Genomic DNA, 26,024 nt, shown 5'->3' with positions numbered 1-26,024 from the left:
GTGGAAATAAGAAAAAACAGATAATAAGGGAAGAGCTGCAGAAATTTAGTGACTAAATAAAGGAAAATATAACATTATACATATACATATATAGAAAATATACATTTATAGATTGAATTATTAAGGCATTTCTGACTGGATTTGACACTATATAACTAAATATGTAGGCCGTGTAACTAAGGAAAAATCATTTTACTTCAATGAGCTTAAGTTACACTGGCTGATAAATAGAGGTGATGATGTACCTAAGCGACAAAGTTGCTGGTCACTGCTGAATCATCAGAGTTGCCCTTTGGGTGACATTCACATTCACTCTGTGCCATATTCCTCAGCTTTCATCACCATGGTCTTGGCCACCATTTTCTACTTGGCCAATCCTGGCTACTGGGCAAACTATAATGAATTGTATAGCTACACTGGTCTTATAACAAAATATCTCTTACTATGTGACATTTAACATACATTTTCATAGTAGGAGAGAAGTCTATAGTTTTATTTTAATTTTAACCTCCTTGAAAATCACAGGATCCCAAAGTTTTGCAAAGTTTTAAATTTGAAAACATATAAGTAAGAACCAGGTAGTATCTTTATTTCTTCTGACTGGAAATAAGCTCTCTCATTGCCTTAATATTCCTTACATGTTAAAATTACTTGATGGTTTCTTGCTTCTCTTAATCATGTGAAATGTGACAGTTCTGTATTGATATTTATAGTAATAGCCTAGCTGTTATTTGACCAGAATACTTATAGCAAGTGTTACTATAAATTAAAAATATGAGCAACAATTCTAAATCTTCATGATGTGCCTGCAAGCTCAGAAAAATTAGCCTAAAGACATCACTGCTATAGGCAAATAGCTAAAAATAGTAGCAAGAGGTTGTGAATAAATAAATGAGTAATAAAAAATAAGTAGTCTTTCTTCATACACAAGCTATCACAATCACACCTAATAATAGGGGACTTTTGCTACTTGATTAAACTGCAAAACATAGTTATATACATAACCCAAAATTCTGCTCTAGAACTAAAGGCAATTTCTCCTCAATAGTTCAATAGCTATGCATAATATTTCATTATAAATAATAAGGTTAATGTTCTGAAACTACACAGTAAAAAAATTTCTAAGTACTGGGGCTAGAGTAATAGTACAGAGAGTAGGGCGTTTGCCTTGCACACAGTCAACCCGGGTTTGATTCCCAGCATTCTATATGGTCCCCTGAGCACCACCAGGAGTAATTCCTGAGTGCAGAGCCAGGAGTAACCCCTGTGCATCGCCAGGTGTGACCCATAAAACAAACAAAAATAAATAAATAAATAAATTCTAAGTACTAACTCCTAATATTTGTAATAGGTTAGTGATGTACGTAGAAAATAAGGGACCACAGAAATAGAAAACATCTACAAAGAAAAATTCACAAAAATTATTTCTGTTGTTCAGGAGAATGCCTAATACTTGAGTCAGAATTAGAAAAATCAGGCTTTTATTTTCTATCTGAACAAACAGGAAAATAACTATTATAAGAATAATTACTAAAGCATAGTAATTCCTTCACATCCATTAAGAATTATAAATATGGAGTGTTGCAAAGAATATTGAGGATTCCTCAATTCCCTACTTTAATAAATACAATTTGGCTCAAAGTTGTTATGATTTGCCCAAGTCAAACATAATCCTACATAATCCTATTGAGACACTACAATGTTTCAACATCTTATAATACAAGAAATACATGTTTCTAACTTAAGTAATGAAAGCCAAACATTTCTACAAGTAGAAGAAGTAATGGCATGTCTAGGCGTATAATGAAGAATGAAAAGCTCATTACCCGTGCAGGACTGATGTCAGTGGTGCTCACAGTGACATTTCCTTGTTGAGAATTGATAATAGTTTTAATCCTCAAGTCCAAATTCTGAGCAACTTCCTCTACTGCCTTATAAAAAGGATCCCTACTGTTCTGGCCTTTAATCAGCTGCATCTTTATCACTGACAGTATCCGACTCCCTGCAATGCTGAAAATAGAAATAAGATCATCTTTATCATAGGATTATAAACAAAAATGTTTTTGTAAGCTTGAAAACATAATTCTCAGAGTTAATCAACACTTTTCAAAGAATATAGCTTTGATCTTACAACAACCAATATCATATGGGGGTGGGGGGGAGGGATCAGAAATGATCAGAAACAACATCTTCAAATTTTTATGAAAGCAAGTCACTTCCACAAAGTAAATTACTTATTCCTTTATTTGAAAGCCAAAGAGAAGTTAGTGCTAGGTAAGCTAGCAGGTCCATATATGTACTTCTAGACACTCAAAATTGTTTAAAATAAATACCTTTAGATACAACTAAAGTAAATGTAATGCTATTATTTTAACTTAATCTTAAAACCCAATTCAATAGTATCCAAATAATAAACTGCCTTGTAAAGGGCAAACCTGGATTTAATCCTGGCATCCCATATGGTCCCTCAAGCCCCACCAGGAGTAATCCCTGAGTGCAGAGCCAGGAGTAAGCCCTGAACACCATAAGGTGTGGCCCTAAAACAAAGACAAAAAAACCTCAAACTGAACACCCAATCCCACTATTCAAAAGAGAAACAAACTAGAGCTTGAAGTGCTGGGTGGTAAGCAAGCAAGATGAGTGGAATTCCCAAAATGTCTATGGACACCTGGAGCCCTTGAAAAGGCAATAATACTCTCGTTGAATCTGCCCTTGCCAAGGAGCAAGGAGCCAGCATGGCATTTACTAAATTCATGCTATATCTTTTATAGCTGAACTTAACATTTTCCTATTTTCTATAAATACAACTTCTTTATGTTTACTAACTCTGTGCCGAACATAGTTCTTAAACTCTCCTACTAATATGAATAATTTGCCTTTAAATTCTTAGAACTTTCCACAGATTCCATAAGATGAACACGTAATTAGGGGTTGTGCTCATTCTCGATCGTTCTATCTTCTCTTCTCTTTCCAGTTAAGGCTAACTGGACTGGGCAGGACAGCCAATGCTACACTAGAAAGAATTGAACTCTTGGCTGGATCGAAACCTGAAAATTAAAGGATGCTGAAATGTTTGGCCACTATGGTTTTCCGAGAATCCCTATCTTGGGCGAAAGGCCTTATTCCTTAGTTCACATTACACTGAGGGGCAGCCCCGCAGAGTAGCCACCCTACCCTCTTGTGTCCGGTCACTGCAGACTTGAGTGGTGAAATATCCGGGTCAGTCCAGATCTCCACACTCAATAAAGGATACCAAAGGGAAAGTTCTCCTTCCTCATGGACTTAACCTCTCTGGCTGTTCTTCTTCCCCACACTTCATTGGCCTCTTTTCATCATTAATTTGCCAACTCCCTGGTACATTTAAGAAACATTTTTAAAATACATTCTTATGGACAAAAGAGATAGCAACAAAGGCGCTTACTTTGCACGTGGCTCACAGGACTTCCATCCCAGACACTGCATATGGTCCCTGCACACTTGCCAGGAGTGATCCCTGAGTACTGTCCAGTAGTGGCTCAAATCCCCCCCACAATAATAATAATAATAATAATAATAATAATAATAATAATAATAATAATAATAATAATAAAAACTCTATTGAGCAATGCTAATAATTTTCAATGAAAATAGAGGGGCAATCAGGGTGCCCAGCCGGCCATCCTCTGCAATCAGAACTCGGACTCCATAGTTCTTTTACATTTATAGGCACTTTGATTTTCACTTTATTCTCTTAACTTTCTATCAAAAGCACAGAAAATTTGCTAACATGTAGTCAAAGTCAAAATAGAAATGCTATATGCATTTTTTTTCTGAGACTTAAACAGAAGAGTTTTGTTAAAGATTTAAAATCTAATAAAGCATGAAAGATTGTCTTGATGTCAATTTGAAGAACAAAAAGTATCATTAGTTTTGTTTGATTTGGGGCCCGACCCAGCTGTGTTCAGAGCTTACTCCTGGCTCTGCACTCAGGGATCCCTCCTGGTAGGGCTCAGGGGGCTCTGTGGAGTGCCAGGAATCGAACCCAGATTGGCCGCATGCAAAGTTTGCAAGTCTGACCCTGATGTAGTATCTCTAGAGACCCAACAAATCATTTATTTAAATATATGATATATCATTGTCATCCCATTGCTTATCAGTTTGTTTGAGCAGGCACCAGTAATGTCTCCATTGTGAGATTTGTTGTTACTGTGTTTGGCATCGGATACGCCACTGGTAGCTTGCCAGGCTCTGCCTTGTGGGCGAGATACTCTTGGTAGCTTGCCAAGCTCTCCGAGACAGGTGGAGGAATCGAACCCAGGTCGGCTACGTACAAGGCAAATTCCCTACCACTGTGCTATCCCCTTTTCTCAGGAACAAATATGCCAAATTTTAAAGATGATATAAGAGGCTGATAAATTATATTTATGAAAAGAATTTATGATTTGTATTTCAGCTGCCTGACAAAGTTGAAATTATGTCCCCTGGGAAAATCTCCCAAACACCAGTCAGTACTCAGACTATTTACTGCTATACACTCACTACTAGCACTATTAGTACTTCTAATATGTATTTGGTGACAAGGTGATATATTTCAAAGTCTTTCACCTTTAAGAGTAGAAACCCCTGAAGTATAACTCAAATCACTCCAGGATCTGTAGCAGTACCCCCATGGTGATTCACTAATAAAAAAATTTGGAAAAAAAAATCACTCCAAGATATACTAACATGAAGCACTTAGAATACAAAATGAATAAACTCTTTCAGAGAAACAGCACAAATGATTATCTGGTACAATGAGATCCTGCAGCAGGTATTTGAGTAGAGACTAAGGGAAAAGGGGAGGATTTGAGAAAGCCTCCCAGGGTAAACATTAATAGAGAAAACTTAGATGATGAAGAAGTCAATTTGAGTAAGAAACATCACATCTCAGTCCTGGCACAGAAACGGGACGAAAAGGAGGCAAGTAGGAAAAGAACACAATGAAATCTTCACGCTTGTACCAGAACAAACTGAAAGATGACAATAAATAACAGTATAGAAAAAAAATGATGGATTATACCTTAGCAAGCATCACTGCAGTTGATGAAATGATTGGTTTTTTTTCTTACCTCTTCAAGAACTTGATAACCATTTGCTAAAATATACTATAAAATTTTAAATATAATTAAGAGGAGGCTGGAGCGACAGTACGGCAGGAAGTGTGTCTGCCTTGCATGCGGCTGACCTGGGTTCAATCCCCGGCATCCCATATGGTCCCCTGAGCACTGCCAGGAGAAATTCCTGAGTGCAGAGCCAGGAGTAACCCCTGAGCATTGCCAGGCATGATGGAAAAATATATATATATATGTATATATAATTAAGGGTGCTATGTAAAATGTAGTGAATATGGCTCTAGGATGCAGGGTTTGGCAATGCTTAGAGGGACCATGTTGTGCTAAGGGTCAAAGTAGGGCTGGCCTCATGCAAGACATGCTCGTTAACCCTTAAACTATCTCTCTGGCCCCATTTTTCTGAATCTTATTTGATATCTTAATTTTTTTTTAATTATTTATATTTGAATGACAAAAAGTTGCATGAGAATTTTAGATGAGGTAATTTTCACCAGTAAACATTTTACATAGTTTAGATCATTTACAGGATGCACACTATTTAAAAATGTTAGCTAATAAGCTATGGAATTTCAAACAATTTTAAACATTTAAATATCAGGAAAACGTTTTAAGTGTTGAAAACTGCTCAGAAGAAAGCACAGTATGCATTTTATGGTGGCACCTACTGGCAAAGTGTAGAAATGCAGCCAAACTATAGATAAAATGGTCCGATGAAAGGTAACAGTGGGGAGGCAAGAGTGAGCAGAGATTCTTCTTTGATTTCTTTCACTTCTACGCATTCTCCTTCTTTCTTGGACTCAGAGATCACTGCCATTCCCTACCACCTTGCTGTCAACCAGAGAATAGTATAAACTTATCCAAGGTTCTAAGAGTTAAGTACATTTTGATCTCTAAGTTTTAACGTTGAGCAACAAGAAGACCAAAGTGAGACTGGCAGGAGTTAGAACATAGAGATCAAATATATCATTCTCAGATTTCTAGAGTGCTATCTTATACCTAATACAGAATCTTGAGGGGATTTTAATCACAGAGTCGAGATCTTGTGTTTTGATTACTGACAGCAGTGAGAACAGGACAGAACAAATCAAGATTGTACGTCGAATGGACAACTCAGAGATGGATAAAAAAAAAAATTTAATTCTAGAGAAGAAAGAATTAAAGTCTAACAACAGGAAGTCTAAAGAATAGAAATAATAGCCATAGGAGAAAAAAGGACTTCAAAAATGGAAGAGCTTAAGAATCTTCATGAATGATGAGATAGAGAAAGAAGAAAAGGGATTTAAGATATATTCCAGATTTCTGCTTTGGTGGTAGAACAGCAAAGAAGGGCACTTCAGGAAGTAAGGGAGATTTGCAGAGGAAGATAAAGACTACAGGGGCCAGAGCTATAGTACAGCAGGTAGGGCATTTGCCTTGCACGCGGCTGACCTGGGTTCAATCCCTGGCATCCTATATGGTCCCCCAAGCACTGCCAGGAGTAACTCTTGTGTGTAGAGCCAGAAGCCAGAAGTAACCCCTGTGCATCACTGGGTGTGACCCCCCCAAAAAAGAAAACAAAAACAGAAGATAAAGACTACATTCAGGCCATATTTTCAGTTGTCTTTAAAGTCTTCGGGGTGGGGGGCTCGTGAGGGTGGGGGTTGGCGGGGAGGTTTACTGTGGTTCTTGGTGGTGGAATATGTGCACTGGTGAAGGGATGGGTGTTTGAGCATTGTGTAACTGAGACTTAAGACTGAAAGCTTTGTAACTTTCCACATGGTGATTCAATAAAAATAAATAAATTTAAAAAGAAAATAATTCCATGGAATCAGGCCCCCACCACATCTTATTTAATGTTAAGAAAAAAATAAAATAAAATAAAAGAAGATGCATTTATACTAAAAATAAAAAAGTAACAACCTATAGGCAGTTGAAAAAAATATTTTGGAAACTCAGAAGATGTTTCCACTTCAGTAAAATTGTTTCAGACCCCATACTACATGAAGCAAGATAAAAAGGAAGAGATTAAAATCTCAGAAGTCATAGGGAAAAGAGTTCTAGAGATAAAAATTATCTCATTTGAGAAATCAAAGAAACCAAAGACTATGACAACCAGAAGATTATAACAGTGCAAAGTATCTTAGAAGAGTACAGTGCAAAGTATCTTAGAAGAGTAGAAAAGTGAGTTAAGTGCAGACAAGCGAATCAACACTAAGAAGACCCACAATCAAACTCTGAGCCAGGGCTAGAGAATCTTAGTGCAGAAAACCAATGCAGTCCTCACAGCAAGAAACAGATTAAATAGCAATTGGGAAGTGGAAGTAAGAGCAGGCTGCCCCCCGCAACAAAGCAATTGAGCTGGCAAAGAAGAGAGAACTTTAAAAGAAAGGCAATGATTTGCTGCTTTTGATTATGATTGTCATAGACTATGGTTAATTTGCTAAATAGAAGTTGAAGTCATGACACAGAATAAAATTTTAATTTTATGTAATGAATTTTGAATTAACTGATGAAACAATGCCCCAATAACTTTGCCCACTTTCACCACCTGAGCTTCTTTTCACCCTTATTTGCTCTGCTGAATAATTCTTCCAACTTCAACCTTACAACAGCCCTCCAGGCAACTATTCCTGAGACTCTTACTCTCGGCTGGCGAAAATAAATAAATAAATAAATGAATAAATAAATAAATAAATAAATAAATAAATAAAATGGAGGGGCTGGAGCGATAGCACAGTGGGTAGGGCATTTGCCTTGCATGCGGGTGACCTGGGTTTGATTCCCAGCATCCTATATGGTCCCCCAGCACCGCCAGGAGTAACCCCTGAGCATCACTGGGTGTGACCCAAAAAGCAAAAATAAATAAATAAATAAATAAAATGTACTAATATCCTGTTTTACAAAAATATATGCATGGGGGCTGGAGTGATAGAGCAGTGGATAGGGTGGTTTCCTTCCACCTGGACAACCCAGGTTCGATCCCCGGCATTCCATATGGTCCCCTGCACACCACCAGGAGTAATTCCTGAGGGCAGAGCCAGGGGTAACTCCTGAGCATTGTATAGTGCAGTCAAAAAACACATATATAAATGTACTTTTATCTATCCCACTGATGATTTATACCAAAAAGAAATTTCTCCAGAGGGAAAATAATCATAACAAATTAATAAACATATGCATTTACATCATCATATTTACTCCCCCACAAAACCCCACTAAATGACAAAAAAAGGCAAGAAGGTATTTTAAATTCACAAAGAAAAGGGGAATGGAAGATGACATTAGCCAATTACAACAACGATATAGCAAAGAATGGAAAAAATGAAAAGCAGATGCACAAGGACTACTGACGACCCAGAACAGAGAAGCAAAAGCCTAAGTAACTGCTCAGAGAGACACTGAAAATGCAGCAACCTCAGAAACTCTCGGGGTTCAAAGCAGTACTGGCAGCTATGGTGACGGTGGGGCTGGCCAGGAGCTGACTGATGGTCTACCGTCAACCTCCCCCTCTCCAAGCAGTCGGGCTCTCCCTTCTTCTCAGCACGGAGTGGGATTACTCTGGAGAAAGGAGTCCAGAGAAGCTCCAGAACCAGAGGTACCATGGACCGAGAATGGAGGGATTTTGTGAGAAGTCTGCATCCTGAGTGGGGGATTAGGACCTGCCTACATTTCCTTAAAGCCTAGAGTAGAGAGCCCTCAGAAGGAGACTGAAGATCGCCTTTATGGTTTTAAGAAATTTACTGTGCTGGGCTGGTGCAATACTTGTGCAGAGGGTGGAGCATTTACCTTGCATGCAGCCGACCTGGGTTTGATCCCTGGGCACCGAGCATCGGCAGGAGTAACTCCTGAGTGCAAAGCCAGAGTGACCCCTGAGCATCATCGGGTATGGACCCAAAACCAAAATAATTTAAAAAAAAACCAATCTTGCTGGGGGCCATATGATGCTGGGGGTTAGAGTCCAGGATCTCACACGTGGCAAGGCATGTAGTCTACAAGTTGAGCCAAATATCCAGCCCATCTGTAGAATTTTGTATAAAGCCTGAACGAAAGACCCACTGTTACAAAGAGCTGGAGGATCCCTGCCCGAGTCAAGTGGCCACTGTGCAATATTGAAGCTCACTGCACAGAGATGTTCCACAGGCTCCCAGGGCCTCCTTCTTAAATACAAAAAGCAGCACAATTATGGAAGAGAACCAAATGAAAAGGAAAATACTCAGCTAAGACAAAGGGCCTCCAGGACCAACATGAAAATAGGATCTTACATAAGGAAGCGTGAGACTAAAACAAAAATAGTTGCCTCCCATTTACATTCCCTTAGAAAACTATTTGAGCAAAATAAAGCATTTGCCAACTACAAGTAAAGTCATGCAATCCAGAAAATGAGGCAAAGGCTACACAAGGCTCAAACTTTAACAACACGTCAGTTATCTCTTGTAGAAGGGCTTAATGATCCCTGGGTGAAATACAATAATCTTCACACTCTTTCCTCTAAGGATACTTTTTGGTAGCATTTTCGGGGGGGGGGGGGGTGTTCATAGCAAACAATACAAAATATATTATTTCAGTTCTGCTTTGGGGCAAGGATTGGGGTTCGGGATGGAAACACCTGAAATATGGTGGTGGGAAGGTGTAATGTTGGTGGGATTGGTGTTTGAATATTAAATGTAACCAAGTATTGTGAACTACTTTATAAAATAAATTTTAAAAAGTTAGAAAATAAAACAAGGCAGAGACAAAGATAACTCACAACATGACAAGTAAGTTTCATAGCTGCCCCTCTAAAACAGGTCAGCATAGACTCTCAAAGGGAAAAACCAGGCATGATGGATGATTTCATATTAAGAAGAAATAATGAGAGCCAGAGGGATGGTTCAAAGGGCTAGAGAATTGCATGTGTTAGAACCAGTTTTCTGTGCAGCTAGCCTCAATCCCTGGCACTGTATGGTTCCTTGAGCACAACCAGGAGTGATTCTAAGCACTAAGCATCACAGAATGTGGTATGAACAGGAAAGAGGGAAGAGGAAGAGGAAGGGAAGGGAGAGAAGGAGGGGAAAGGGCATGGAAAAAAGGTAAGTTGTTACAGCCGATATAAGAAAAGATGAAATCATGCAGTTAGCCAAATTGGATGGAAATGGAGACCATCATGTCAAGTGCAATAAGTCAAAGGGAGAAGGACAAGTACCAGGTGGTCTCACTTATCTGTGGTGCTGAGAGAAAACAAGGGAACAGATAATATCAAATGAGGACAAACCTTTGGCCTTGAATTACAGGAGTCATATTACTAGTGGGGTGAGGGAGTGATGGTAAGGAATGGGGGGCCAGTGGTGGAAGGTGAAGGCAGATCAGTGGTGAAGGGTCTCTAGCCCTTTGTGATGGTGACAGTGAAGTGACTTTGTGTTTCTACACTATAATGGTTAACACTATTATAACCACGTTACCAAAATTACAACCAAAAAAATGTAAAGCCAGACCGCATCATTTCATTACAAGCTTACTAAAGTTATTAATGATAAATATTATAGGAAGTGGAAAGTAGGTAATTATCTATAGAGGAGAAAAGAAACAAAAATCTACAATCATAGTACATGATATAGTTTAATTGTAGATAATATTTAGTAATAATATAAACTCTAAAATATGACAACCTAAACTAAAATTGCAATATTCTAGGAGGATGGCAGAGATGTGTATGCATGGTCTGTGTAGTTGGTAGTGGCGGGAGGTGTTCAGAGTTTGTTCAGAGTTTGGCAAGAGGTTGCAAATCCTCTTCTCCCATCACAGGAAGTCAATAAGTTTAAAATTGAAAAATCAAAAATAACCACATTAAAATTTCATTTAAACAAGAATATTTTTTAAAAAGCAGCAAAAAATAAACATTTAGTCAATTTCCCTGAGAGTTCCTTTTTTACCATGTCTATAGCATCATTTGACTCTAACATTTTTTAAAAAACCTATGTTGCTTTATTAAAAATAAAGTATTTTTAAAAATTAATTATCTACTACCTGCCAATATGTTATCTGAAGTTTCAGAAGCTGTCACTGACAATGAGTGTGAGTCATATTTAAAATCCTCTGCCAAATTTACTTCTTTACTATGGGTATCCACAACAGACACAGAAGGATGCAGTTCAGAATCCTATTCTAAAAAGAATCTTCTTTTGAAATCTTTAAAACTAAATATGTTTTATGGAATAAGATACAGTGGTTGGGGCTGGAGCAATAGCACAGCAGGTAGGGTGTTAGCCTTGCACACAGCCAACCCGGGTTCGATTCCCAGCATCCCATATGGTCCCCTGAGCACCACCAGGGGTAATTTCTGAGTGCAGAGCCAGGAGTAACTCCTGTGCATCTCCAGGTGTGACCCAAAAAGAAAAAGAAAAAAAAAAGATACAGTGGTTAAGAGAATGGGTTCCAATGTCAGAACAGAGGTAAGGTTACAGCTCTGTTAGTTACCACGATGTGACTAGGTTCCAATGATCCAGCTCTTTCCTGTCTATATAGGGTACTATATAATAACTGTCACACCAGCTCACTATCACAATCAATGACCATCCCCAAAAGAGGTCAGTACAATGTCTGACACATGGTAAGGATTCAGTAGGTAACAGCTATTTTTTCAATCAATGTTATGCTATTTCCCAACTTCTTAAAATGTGAGGGGCATGAAAAACCTGGCAATGGTAAAAGGTTTCTGAAAGTAAGAAGCCAAAAATTAATTCAAAAATGAACTGTGCCATGAGTCCTTGGTGTGTCTGTTAGTGCTCACCATGTTCCATCTCTTGATTAAAAAAGGATCACAAGACGGAAATGTTGAAGGAGCCCTGTGCTGTGATATACCAACCAAACCTGACAGTGACTGCTAGTATATATACAACTTACTTCTGAATCTCCCCCCCACCTAAATCAGTCTAAAAATGATTCGTTATCCAATATGCTTATAAATAGGAGTTCATCCAATTTTTCTGTCTTATTTCTATTACCAAAGTCAATTTTAGATGCATCAAAAATGTATACCATAAAATTTTTTTTAAACTACTAGAAAATAGAATAGAGAATTTGTTATATCTGTGTCAATTTCCTTATTTCTTGGTATGGGTTCCCTTTATTGAAAAATAAAAAGTTTAAAGAATTTGTTTGGCCATTTCCAGCCCACAGAAAAACTTTGACTTTGGCAAAATGAAAATTCACTTTAATATTTTGCTGCTTCTCCCTATTGTTTGATCAGATCCTTGGTCATTTCAATAGTCTTAAATTCCTATCATTGATTCTCTGAAATTTTAAAGATAGATTGATAGCAAACATAAGGGACTGGAGAGATAGTGCATGCCTTGTGATATGCACCTTGTGATATACCCAGTTCATATACCAGGTATCACATATGTGACCCCCAGCTCTGCCAGAGTCACTCCTGAATACAGAGTCTGGAAGAGCCCATAAGCAATGCTCGTGTGAAGAAAAAAAATAAAAGAAAGATAGGGAAGGAAAGAAAGAAAGAAAGAAAGAAAGAAAGAGAGAGAGAGAGAGAGAGAAAGAAAGAAAGAAAGAAAGAAAGAAAGAAAGGAAGAAAGAAGGAAGGAAGGAAGGAAGGAAGGAAGGAAGGAAGGAAGGAAGGAAGGAAGGAAGGAAGGAAGGAAGGAAGGAAGGAAGGAAGGATGGGAGGGAGGGAGGGAGGGAGGGAGGGAGGGAAGGAGGAAGGAAGGAAGGAAGGAAGGAAGGGAGGGAGGGAGGGAGGGAGGGAGGAAGAAAGAAAGAAAGAAAGAAAGAAAGAAAGAAAGAAAGAAAGAAAGAAAGAAAGAAAGAAAGAAAGAAAGAAAGAAAGAAAGAAAGAAAGAAAGAGAGAAAGAAAGAGAGAAAGAAAGAGAGAAAGAAAGAAGAGAAAGAAAGGACTTCTGAAGTCAATACCTGGGATTTGGAATCTCTCCAAGAATCTCATCTAATTTGTCAATGAAATTAATAAAATTAGACAATCCTTTCACATGTGTCCTTAAAGGATCAGATGGTGATGGTGCATATCCTTTCCCTCCAAGCTCCAGTGCTCTAATAAAAGATGTGGCAACCTGTAAATGAAAACAAATGATTTAGCTATGTATAATGAGTTACAAGTAAGTTTAAATTATAGTTTATAAAATTAGATATATTTATAAAATTCAGGGTATGCAGATAAAGTAAAGCACTGTTTACAACTCATCCTGTGCTTTGACTCAAAAGCAAATAATCAAAGAAAGAGGTGCCATGCAGAATTCATGCTAGCAAAGGTAAGAGCAATGGAGATGGACACTGAGAGCCAAGTTGGGCAAACCAATATATTCATGAGTATATCACTGACTACAGAGAATTCATTTGTGAATATGTTCTATATGTCTACCGGTTCCCAGAACTGTTATATAAAACAAAAGGGTTCTCATTGTCAACAGTGTCAAATGCTGGCTTATTCAAGTTGGCAAGCAATTGCATTCTTCTATGTCTTAGCTTCTTTATTTATAAAATGAAGATTTGGGCTGGATCATCATAGTGTCCCACCTAACTTTCATATTCTGGATTATTCAATCATGTAAAATTAAAGATCTTGCTTTTATAAATATAAAATACATGTCTTACGTACATATAAATAATAATAATAATATGAACATCAAAATAAAGTGTTCTAAAACAGTATTTTTCACTGTATTTCCTAAGAAAAATAAATTTCATGCAATATGAATAATTGGGGGTGGAAGAAAGTCACTGTCCAAATAATATAGGAAATGATGATTACATAATAAGGCTAACTTAAGCAGATTATTTTAATGGCAAGACTTCGCAAAATTGTTGAGACACAAATAGAAATTATAAATTGCCAATAAAGATATAAACAATCTTCAACTTTTTTTACTTCAGAAACATTTATTTAAGAAGCATTTAACGGGGATTACATTTATATGCACACACATGTGCCCACACACACACACACACACACACACACACACACACTTTGGAAATATATATTCAAGAAGACATAAAGCAAGGTCAGAATTCCATACAACACACAGAGGAAAATACTATCCTAGAAAGATTCTCCCTTGCCAAAAGAAGAAGAAACAAATAAAAGCAGAACAAAAGCTAAAAATTTCAAAATGACTTTATCATCATTACGAGTATACTTAACATTAGAGTACATGAATTAAAATACACGCTCAATAAAATTTTTATTAAAAAAATAAAAAATAAAATAAAATAAAACACACGCTCAAAGAGTCTTTAAAAACATGAGCGTGGGAGAGGTAGCTCATGGGGCTTAAGCATACGCTTTAAATGCAAGAGGCCCCAGTTCCAGCCCCAGTACCGCTGGGTCCCCCAAACACGGCCAGAGCCATCCCCAAGCACAGTGCCCGGGCAGCCCCCAACTACCACCAGGTGTGGGAAATACAAATCCCCTGAAATGCAACTTGTCCTTACCAAAAAGATAGACAAATGCTTCTCTCGAGCGGCGTGTTTCAAATCCGTGAATGCCTCTCTCCCAAGCCCTCTATCAGGAATATTCAGAATATGAGCCAGAGCCAGATCGTTCTTTGAATTCACTAGCAGACTTAAATAGGAGCAGATAATTTTCTTCACTAATAACTGTACCTGTGCAATAAAAAAAAATGTTTTCTTCATTAAGGTTATCTTAAATCCATGATGGGTCTTTTTTTTTTTCTCTCTCATACACAAATGAAACACTCAATGTCAGCATCTCACTTTGCTATCTGGATTAAAGAACTGCATTAAGTTAAAAGTTCGGGCTGCACAATCAATTAACTCTTTACCAGTGAGAACCTGTGAGTAAATTGAAACTAGCAGAGTTGTTGGAAATGGCTCTTAGAAAATAGGATTAAAGATACAACATAGGGGGCTGGAGTGATAGCATAGCGGGTAGGGCGTTTGCCTTGCACCCGGCCGGCCTGGGTTCGATTCCCAGCATCCCATATGGTCCCCTGAGCACCGCCAGGAGTAATTCCTAAGTGCAGAGCCAGGAGTAACCCCCGTGTATTGCCGGATGTGACCCAAAAAGCAACAAACCAAACAAACAAACAAACAAAAAACACAAAAAGATAACAACATAAATACAGCATCTATGTCTTGTAATTGTACAGTAATTTGGGTGGGAAATGGGTGAGCCAGAGCTGGCAGTGCTGGAGCTTACTCCCAGCTCTAGTCTCGGGGGTCACTCCTTGCAGTTCTCAGGGACAATAAGGAGATCCGGGATTCGAACCAGGGTCAGCCACTTACCTCCTGTACTATCTCTCTGGTCCTCTCTTGTCTTTTGTAGGTCTTCCCTCTGCCTGACAAATCTGGCACTCAGCCAAGATGGAGAGCGGCAGCTTATTTTCCTTGGAGTTTTCTTTCCCCGGGGATTTCTGAATTTGTTTTTTAACTGGTTCAGTTTCTGAAGGCATAACACTCCAAGCCTGTCCAGCTCACATAAGCTATATGCATAGTTGTGGAAAGCACTTAGCTGAGCTAACTTTCAAACTCATAGCTCTGCTTCCTAATCACTGAGTCCACCTAGAATACCTAATTTCTGATTTCTGTGTTCTTGATGGATCCCCTGGAGTCTCCGATTGTCAGGGTTTTTTTCCTGGCAATAGGAAATTTAAATTGAGAATTTTAAATTCTGGCTATTTTTCTAGCTTTGATTTCTACTTCCTTTTTCTATAACCACAGTCATGTGATTTGGGGAGTATCCCGGCACAAATTCATCATAAACTAAAGTCCTATCTTTCTAATTGCATTTTAGAAATAAATATTCTTCTCACTTCAATGTTCTAGATACTTTCCAGTGTCGCTAAAACACATTTACATTTTTTAACTTAATATTTTATCTTTCAGGGATTTGAACCCGGGTCGCAGCCACCTAGCCACAAGCAGGGCAGGGCCCTCCTGGGCTGTCTCACTGGCCTGTTCTTTACTGTTTGGGGGAGGCCCCAGATGTGCACAGGGCCAGAGGCCCGGCAGCTGGACCAGGATGCTCGAGGTGCTGGCAGGGGTCCTGTGGGACAGAGCGGGGGGGCCTCATGCATGCAGGGGAGGTGCAGCCTCTGCTCCCAGGAGGCCCCTGGGGACTGCCTGAGTCCTGAGGGGCCAGCCGGGTCTCGTGTCAGAGCATGTCAGAGCATGTCAGGGTAGGTTAGTGTGCTGGTGTATGCCAGGGAAGGGCAGAAAGAAAGCAGGCTGCAGGCCCGAGAGAACACCACCCCTCGCCTGGAGAGAAGGCAGAGCTCCATCCAGGGAGCGCAGTGGGTAGGGCATTCGCCTTGCACGTGGCCAACCCGGGTTCGATTCCTCCATCCCTCTCGGAGAGCCCGGAAAGCTACCGAGAGTATCCCACCAGCACGGCAGTGCCTGGCAAGCTACCCGAGGCATATTCGATATGCCAAAAACAGTAACAAGTCTCACAATGGAGACGTTACTGTTGCCCGCTGGAGCAAATAGATGAGCAACGGGATGACAGTGATAGTGACAGATTTTATTTTTGTTGTCTGTGGCCATTCTTGCAATCATACAAGCTCTTCCCTATTGCTCTAACTTGTATTATCTTGAGTAACTACAAGCTTGTAATTCTTACCATTCTTACTGAAGTTCTTTTAAAGTTAAATTCTGCCTTTAGTATTACTTTATATATCCACACTTTCACAAATGTTAGCTATTAATGTACCTCTATACAGGTACAGTATTTGCAAAGGGAAATATGCCTAAATTAATGAAACAAAATAGTATTCATAAACAGACCTATACACGTGGTCATCTGATTTTTGATATCTCTACAAAAGACACAATTGAGGGAAAAAATGTATTTTCAACAATTGGTGTCTAAGTTATCAATTAGCAAAACAAATGACTCTCAACCCAAGTTTCATCCACATTATAAAAATTAACTCAGTGGATCATAGAACTACATGGTCAACATAAAACTAAAACTTTCAAAAGAAAACATAGGAGGAAAATCAGTCTTCAAGCTTAAGTAAATTAAAAGTAAATACACACAATGCCAAAAATACAATTCTTAATAGGAAAATAACGAATTATATTTCACTAAAGTTAAGTTTCTTATATGGTACCCTCAGACAACACACTTTACTCCTTTTTGGTTGTGCCCAGGGCTTATTCCTGGCTCTGTAGTCAGGTGGGGCTTAGCGGACCATGTTGGGTGCCAGGGATCAAACCCAGGTCGGGAGCATGCAAGGCAAACGCCCTTCCATCTGTACTATCTCTCTAGTCCCCCTATAGATAATTTTTAAGAGGTTCTTAATTTTATGTATACCTTCAGAGCAATTTTATAGATTTTTGTACTTTGGAGGCCTGGGTCACTCGTGGTGGTTCTCGACCAATTGGCCAGCAGCTCAGCGTGAGGGCCCATGGGTGCTGCCCAAGCACTATGGTGCTGACGCCCACCAGGGTCACATGCAACCATGCTTGGGGTTCTCCAGGGCCACACCTAGAGATGCTCAGGAGGCCATGTGGTACTAGACACTATCCCTCCAGCCCCAGTCAGAGCCAGTTTTTAAAAACCTCGGAGGACATGAAGAGTTTGAGAAATAGCACAGAAGATAAGGTGCTTACTTGTCTTATATGAACCTGATGCAGTTAGCTCCCAGGCATTAAATATGGTCCGATAAGCATAGCCAGGGGCACTCCTGTGCACCACCAAATACAGCCTAACACCCCACACCCACAAAAAAAGAAAACAGAAAGTAAAATTGAAACATGAACTTGAAACCTTAGCAGGGAAGCTCCTTGATTTCCCAATCTAAGGTAGTGACTTCCAGGACAGTGACAGGAGAAAGTGGTCACATCTGGACCAGGACGAGCTGCTGAAAGGAACTAAAATAAAATATGATATCCTATCAGTGCTTAAATTGGGGGGCAGGGAATACGGCTGACCATAGAGGCTGGCCAGGGGACAGGAGGGAAACTGAGGACATTGGTAAAGAGAAGTAAACACTGGTAAAGGAACAGTTGTATGCCTGAAACTCAATCACGAATAACTTTGTAATTCTGCAATTCACAGTAGCACTGTAACACTGTTGTCCCGTTGTTCATCGATTTGCTCGAGTGGGCACTAGTAACATCTCCACTGTGAGACTTGTTGCTACTGTTTTTGGCATATCAAATACGCCACAGGTTTCTTGCCAGGCTCTGCCGTGTGGGCGGGATACTCTCGGTAGCTTGCCAGGATCTTCAAGAGGGACAGAAGAATCGAACCCCAGTTGGCAGCGTGCAAGGCAAACGCCTTACCCACTGTGCTGTCGCTCAAGCCCGAAATTTACAGAAATCCAATAATTAAAAAAAAAAAAACTGAAGTAGTGATTCACATACTTCCCTTCTGGTCTTTGGTAAAATTTTCTGCACAGATTTTTCTGATGTTTTGCTTATTTTCTTTATCTCTCTACTACTTCATGAGTTTCAAGCGAACAAATGATATATATTTTCAGATATATATTAAGATACATATTAATGACATAAGATATCATTATCTTAGATATATATCTAGGATAATGACTGGAAACAAATTAAGCAACCAACTCACTTTTTTAATGGCTCACTTTTGAATGGCAAAAGGAATAATACAGGGATTTGAAATTCTGTAAATATAAATTTACTAGAATCAAATAAGTGCTCGTATGTCCTTAGTATTTTGCCTTTATAAATACTCTAGGGCAGAATTTCTCAATAGAAGACTCTACTACTCCTAGTAAAACCCAAGATATCCCAAAAGGTCACAGAAGAAAATTATGCAAAAAGGGGGTGATGACAAAGACTGGGAAACGAATAAGAGAGGTGGGCCACAGGAAGAAAACAAGGTCAGAAGGAGGCCACAGTCAGAAAAAGGCTGAAAAACACTGGTCTAGGTTACAATTAAGTTAAAACCATCATTTGAGATCTATCCTAAACTTTTATAAAATAAGGCATAACCATTTCCTGCTTATATATCAAATATGTCATGGCAATATAGGAATCTATAATGCAACGTTTGCATCCTAACCTCTGTAATCCCTCTAAAACACCAGTGTCATCTTCATCCCTTTGGCATTTGGGAAGAGCAACATAACTAAGCCAAAAATTAAGGCATAGGAAAAGTGACACCCACACTATAATCTAAGACTTTTTTTCTACTCCTACACTTAATTGAATGCCATGCATCTACTGTACAAAAAAATCATGAGGATTTACCAGCATCTCCAGATTTTCTTTATTAGGAAGATAACTAGGGTTTAACCCCCCAATCTCAAACTCGTTCTTTAAGACAAATTAATTCTGTCCTCATCTGTCATGTGAGATGACAAGCATCTTGAAGGGCTCAGAGTGAGAGTGCTTCTTGAACTGGAGCTGCAGCTGGAAATCTACCCCTGTGATTATGGTCAGATAACATGGCAGTTATGGTTTCCCTGCTCTTGTATTTGTAAGTGAGTTTTAAAGAGGCTCTCTGGAAAAGTAGTCCACATAAATACAGTTACAATGTCCAGAAACAAGGGCCTAAATTGAAATAATCCACAAGATTGAAGCTTTAGCTGAGATACCAAAAATAAAGATACTGTTCTGTTTGTTTAATAAACTGATTCTATCCATACCACAAAGTATTTATAATATTTGCTTAGGAACTGAACAATTTTACTTAAACTTTGTGACAATTCTGAGTATCTTTTCCAATCCCTTAACTATAAATGCAAACATTTAATCTCAATTTGAAAAAACTTTTTCAGAATTGAGTTGATAAAATACTTATATCTTATAATTTTCCCCACTGACACAAAAAAATTTTTTTAAAGACAAAATCTTTTAAATATTAGTCTCTTGCCCCCACACCTGGCTGTCTTCACCGGGGTCCCTCAGAGGTGGTGGGTTGAGTTTCCTTCCCCACCCCAAGCAGAGCCCTGGCAGCCGAAGACCTCCAGAACCCAGCCACAGTTATGCTCAAGGCCCCTCTCCACACTTTTGACGAGCCTCACGCATAAAGAAACTGGCAGAGGAACCCAGGTGTGTGGGACCCGGGACTGAGATCTCCAAGCCTGCTTGGATCGGGACTGGGCCTCTTGCACCCAGATCCCCCATTTTCCAGGAGCTAGGCAGTCACACCCAGAAACTGCCCCTGGTGCTGTGTAATCCCATTAACAGCCAACATCCAGAGACTATAAAACCAAGCGACATCTTACAGCCTAGTTCTCCCTATTGGAGAACCTGGCATGCTACCAAGAGTAGCCCACATGGGAGAGCCTGGCAAGCTCCCCAGGGCGTATTCATATGCCAAAACCAGTAACAATGATGGGTCTCATTCCCCTGACCCTGAAAGAGCCTCCAATGAGGCTCCATTGGGAAGGACAAGTAAAGAGAGGCTTCTAAAATCTCAGAGGTAGGTAGGACGAATGGAGACATTACTGAGACCGCTCGAGAAAATCGACGATCAATGGGATGATAGTGATAGTGATAGTGACATATATATAATTTGTCTCCCAGAAGTCACTATCACCTCAACAGTAAACAGAATTTTAGCAGTTACCATAAAGAACTTCATCTTCTCAGTTTTTCTTCACTGAGAAATGATAGTTAATTAATACAAAGTCATGGTAGGATTAGAAACACACAAAAAATAATAATAGGGTTAGAAACTTATTTGCAAACTAACGATCCCTGCTGCAGACAGGGATCCTTAACACATGCTTAAGACCATTTGGCAAATGGTTTTGGGGAAATGGGATATGTACACAGTCTCAGAAAATCACCCTTAGAAATCTTTGCTGACAGTAAAGAGAAAGCTAGCTGTATCTTCCTAAAGAAGAGATGAGGCAATTCAGGACAACTGAATTTATGTATCTTGATGTGATATAAAATGAATGCTCAGCATCAGTTACAAAGTTACAAAAAATTAAACCTCAATAGAAGCAAACTTTTAGATACAATTTCCAGTTTGTTACTGAAGAAACATATTAAATAATTTCAGTAATAAATTAATTTAGAAAGTAAAAATAAAATTAAAAGGGCAGGTTGGGGGAGGTCAAATGAAGGAATAAAATTCTAAGAGACAAAAAAAATCCCTCGGATGGAAAAATGGAAAAATTTGATTATGGACGATAGTAAAAGATAGTAGGAGGTTTTCTTTTTTATTAAATCATAAAAATCATAGTATTAAGTGAATCTGGGAAGTAAATAGGCATTTCTTTCAGGGCTTGATAAAATATATTTGTAGAAGTTCAAACTCTGTAACATGAGCCACAAAAGAAAAATCTATCTTACCAATATTTCCTGAAAACTGAAGGAAACTCAAATGAAGAAGATTCACCAAATGAGTCAACTTTAGTTCTGGAAGGTATATTCGAGGCCTTGCACATGTCATACTTTACCAACATATGGAATGGCATGAGAGAGTCCAGGAGTTAAGACTCTACCTAGCATGCAGGTACAGCAATGACTCGAGCTTAAGTGTCTAACTTAAATCCTCAGCACTTCATATTGTCCCCTGAACACTGTCCGGAGTGGGCCCTGAGCACAGAGCCAGAAATGTGTCCCTTGCCCCAGATACATTGAATAGGGCCAGAAAGATAAGGTGTTTGCCTTGCATATGACCAACTCCAGTTTGATTCTCAGCTGTACTGAGTAACCAAAGCACTGCTAGGGATGAAACAGGAGCACAGAGTCAGAAATAATCCCTAAGCACGCCAGGTGTGGCCCCCCCAAAAGAATTTTTTTTTTAAATAAAGACATCAAATATAAATTATTTACCAAGAATTTTGAACTTTGATCTTGTTGTTGGGTGATTCTACTAATTATACAAGCTTTCATTAAAATAATAGTGGCACTCATCTGTGAGATGAGTATAAAGGAACAAAGCATGGAAATGGATAAGAACAACCTTTGGATTCTGCAGAACTGAGGTTGCTGAAGGAGTGGAAATACAAAGTAATATGGAGGGGTCCATAGATGGTAAGAATTTCAGCTGCTTGATGGAATAGAGAAGGGATCACTAAGAAAATGATGGCTGGAGGAATCAGTCGGGATGGGAGATGCATGCCAAAAGTAGATAATGGACCAAACATGATGACCTCTCAGTGTCTGTGTTGCAAGCTATGATGCCCAAAAGTAGAGAGAGGGTATGGGGAATATTGTCTGTCATGGAGGCAGGGGGAGGGTGGGAAAGGGGGAGTATGCCAGGGATATTGGTGGTGGGGAATATGCACTGGTGGAGGGATGGGTGTTTGATCATTGTGTGATTGTAACCCTAACATGAAAGCTTGTAACTATCTCACAGTGATTCAATAAAATTTAAAAAAAATTTTTTTCAGCTGCTTGCTGGTGGGTATGGTATGGCAATTTATTTTGAAGATATATATTAAAGCACTCCAGAAGCATGGGCAATAATGTAAATCAATTTTTAAGAAAGTTTTAAGGCCAAAAGTTCTGACAGTCTGAACCTTTAAGCTACTTTTCTCAGAGTGAAACCTATTTTTGCCCAATGTCTCAGTCCCAAATCACTAAGATACTGATGCTCAGAGGCTGGAGAGATAGCACGGTGGGTAGGAAACTTGCCTCTCATGTGGTCAATCTGGGTTCAATCTCTGGCACCACATATGGTCCTCCAAACCCTCCAATCAGCAGTAAGCCCTGAGCACCACTGAGTCTTGGTCTCTCTCTCTTCCCCTCCCTCTATCTCTCTCTCTCTCTCTCTCTCTCTCTCTCTCTCTCTCTCTCTCTCTCTCTCTCTCTCTCTCTCTCTCTCCCTCTCCCCCCCCAATAAAAATAGTAACTAAAGTTACAATTAAATTCTAGTGTTTTGAAGGGGACCAGACCCTGAATTTTAATTTAATCAATTCATTGTCCATTTCATTTTTTCATTATAGTTACCTTCTCATTATCTTGGTTATATTTACTCGTTGGTGATCTCAGTACATAAGGATCAGTTTCATCATTTACCACATTCTGACTTCCAGACAGAAAATCCAGGAGTTGACTCTATAGGAAACAAAGAATAACTAACAAATTTGCCATACTAAACTTATTTCATACTTAAATCTAATGTTATTGATGTTTCAATGTTTAGTACCTAATTATCTAATCTTTGTTAGCAATCAATGAGCATACATAAAATTAAATTTCTTAACATAAAACTTCAATCTCTTTCCAAATATACCCTCTTTATAGTTCTATATTCAAAGTCAAAAGATGACCATGGAAATTTAATCTGAGCCTTTATTATTTATTATTTATAAGTCTTACCTAAGGTCTATAACAAATGCTTAATGTTGGAATATATAGAGATAAATAGATACAAGTAAATCTAATGACTTAAGAGGCACAATATTCAAAACAATAGTTTCTATGAATAAAATAAATTAAAGTTATTAAGCACTCTGATGCATTCTTAAACATCTCCATACATGATTTCATTCATTACAAGGACCAAACTATAATACACATACACACACACTACCCAATGAGTAGATCTAAATAGAAAGTATAAACTGAATTAGCAAAACCCAATGGAAATACTTACCTCTTGCTCTCACTGTTATGAATTATGATTAAAATATCTATAACTTATCAAAAACAAACACTTCTTAAAAAGGAAAAGCTTTGGGGAAAGAGAGATCTTACAGTGGATAAGATATTTTCCTTTGACACGGCTGACCCTGGTTCAATCCCCAGCACTACATATGGTCCTCGAACAAGGAGTGTTGATCATGGAGTACAAAGCCAGGAGTAAACCATGAGCACCACAGTAGTTCTGGGGCCAGAGCGATAACTCCATAGGTTGAGTGCATGTTTTGCATAAGGGAGGCCTAAATTCAATCCCTGGCACCTCATTCATGGTCAGGAGCAATCTCAGAGCATATGGCTAGGAGTAGAACCCAAATGTCAGATGTGTTTCAAAGAAACAAAAAAGAAAAGAAAAACTACTGAAAGAGGTCCTGGAACATAGAATTTTTACAGAGACTCTCAATCATATAGCATAAAGTCTTCTGGGACAAGCATAAAGATCACAACAAAAGCACTTGCTGAAATGCTATTAATTTGACTCATGTGTGACTTTATTGATTTGGAAAGGTGCTTCTCTATTTCTATCCTTTCATTAAGTTGACAGACACACTACACTTTCTGTCCTCATTGATGGTTACCTTCACTTCCTCTGGATTCAAATATCAGACCCATAATTTTCTATTATTATTCAAAAGTAATAATGCCAACTTCTTATTCCAACATACTACAATGCTTAGCTGTTTTCATCCTAAATAAATGAAGGGGGTTCTCCATTAATGTTCCCCACTTTAGCACCTACATACTCCATCTATTCATTTTAACTAAATATACACAAAAGAATGTGTGCACCATGCACACATGAGCATGCTCCAAATTATATTGCTCACCACCATCTTCCTTTATAAAGAAAGCTGTTCTAACTCATCTGTTAAACTATTAGGATAATTGGAAAAATAAGCTCCAAAGTGAGGGATGAGGAGAAAAGTTTCCACAATTTTGCATAACTTCACAAATCCTTTACCTGGGTTGATAAACATCGTAACTGAGTTTAAGGTTCTTAGATCATTTTTTCCTACTTTCAGAACTATATTTTTAACTTTCTGTTACTTCTGTCAGAAACTTATAATATTCATCTCTAATATTAAGAAATCAGAAATTTACCAGGCTAAGCTCACCAATGAGTCCTTTCTCCTCAATACAGTTAGGAACTTCACAAACACTCTCTCTTTTTTTTTTATTAGTGAATCACCATGAAGTACAGTTATAGACTTACAAACTTCTGTACTTACATTTCAGTCATACAGTGGTCAAGTATTCATCCCGCCACCAGCGCCCATTTTCCACCACCAATGGTCCCAGCATCCCTACCACCATCCCTACCCTGTTCCCACTCCCCCCACCCCGCCTCTGCGGCAGGGCATTCCCTTTTGCTCTCTCTCTCCTTTTGGGTGCTCACAAACACTCTTAATCAGCAGACTCAAATTTATTTTCAGCTTAGGGATTATTTTTATCATAATAAATACAATTATAACAAATGTGTTATTTAGTTAAGCATGACCTCTTCTACATCTGGGATACCTTTTACTTTTAAAGCTCTACAGATCAACGTTCTTCAACTTTTCACATCTGTGTACCAAAGAGAATAGACATATGTAGCAGACTAAGACAGAAAAAAAAACAAGACTGGAGTGAAAATACAGCAGGCAGAGTGCTTGCCTTGCATGTAGCCGACTCAGGTTCAATCCCCAGCATCCCATATGGTCCCCCAAGCACCACCAGAAGTAAGTCTTGAGTGCAGAGCCAGGAGTAACCTTTGAACATTGCCAGATGTGGTCCAAGCACTGTAGTCCTGTAGTCCTGTAGTTCATTGATTTGCTCGAGCGGGCACCAGTAACGTCTCCATTGTGAGACTTGTTGTTACTGTTTTTAGCATATCGAATATGCCACAGGGAGCTTGCCAGGCTCTGCCATTCGGGAGGAATACTCTCTGTGCTATAGCTCCACTCCAAAAACAAAGAAAAAATTTAAAAAATAAAAATAAAAACCTGTGCAGATATCTTACTAAATCCAATGTTATAAAAGTGCATGCTTTAGTCAGCGTGAAGTGTGCTGTTGCTTAGAGCTTCACATGACCAATGGGAATATTTTGGGCTGAGCACCAGGAAACTCCCACAGACCAGCACTGGCCCACACCAGCCCACAGGTTCTAGATCTAACCCTAAGATTTCAAAATTTTCTCTCATGTACTCTTTCTTCTTTCTTTTCCTGCTTTTAAATACTGTTATTCTAGATAGGGTGATCCAAATTTAACTTTATCTTAATTCCTCATAATTCTGCTCTCATTTAGTCCACAATCAGAAACAAAACAAGAAAAATTAAAGATCATGAAATTCATAAGATGTTAAAATTTTAACAAGCCAAAATGTTTCTTAAAGATGCATTGGTGCTGTATTTAGGGAATTTTGGATG

The 26,024-nt window shown here is 38.7% G+C and overlaps 1 protein-coding gene across 17 annotated transcripts in view; it reads right to left on the bottom strand.

Annotated features, from left to right (window-relative positions):
- Positions 1 to 26,024, bottom strand: part of PARPBP (PARP1 binding protein) — a 53,891-nt gene that overhangs the window by 18,603 nt on the left and 9,264 nt on the right. For 6 of the 17 annotated variants that reach the window (XM_055118315.1, XM_055118314.1, XM_004602773.2 and 3 more), the window contains 4 exons: positions 22,923 to 23,030; positions 14,505 to 14,675; positions 12,972 to 13,126; positions 1,827 to 2,010 (listed from right to left, as the gene is read on the bottom strand). In XM_055118315.1, coding sequence (XP_054974290.1) covers positions 1,827 to 2,010; positions 12,972 to 13,126; positions 14,505 to 14,675; positions 22,923 to 23,030 — 618 coding nt within the window. The remainder of the gene's footprint in view (positions 1 to 1,826; positions 2,011 to 12,971; positions 13,127 to 14,504; positions 14,676 to 22,922; positions 23,031 to 26,024) is intronic. The other 11 variants (XM_055118324.1, XM_055118329.1, XM_055118317.1 and 8 more) reach the window with 7 other exon arrangements.

Source organism: Sorex araneus, chromosome 10, assembly GCF_027595985.1.
Source record: "Sorex araneus isolate mSorAra2 chromosome 10, mSorAra2.pri, whole genome shotgun sequence".
Classification (NCBI taxonomy): Eukaryota; Metazoa; Chordata; class Mammalia; order Eulipotyphla; family Soricidae; genus Sorex; species Sorex araneus.
The sequence above is the reverse complement of the archived record's forward strand: the minus strand, read 5'-3'. Positions and strand labels throughout refer to the sequence as shown.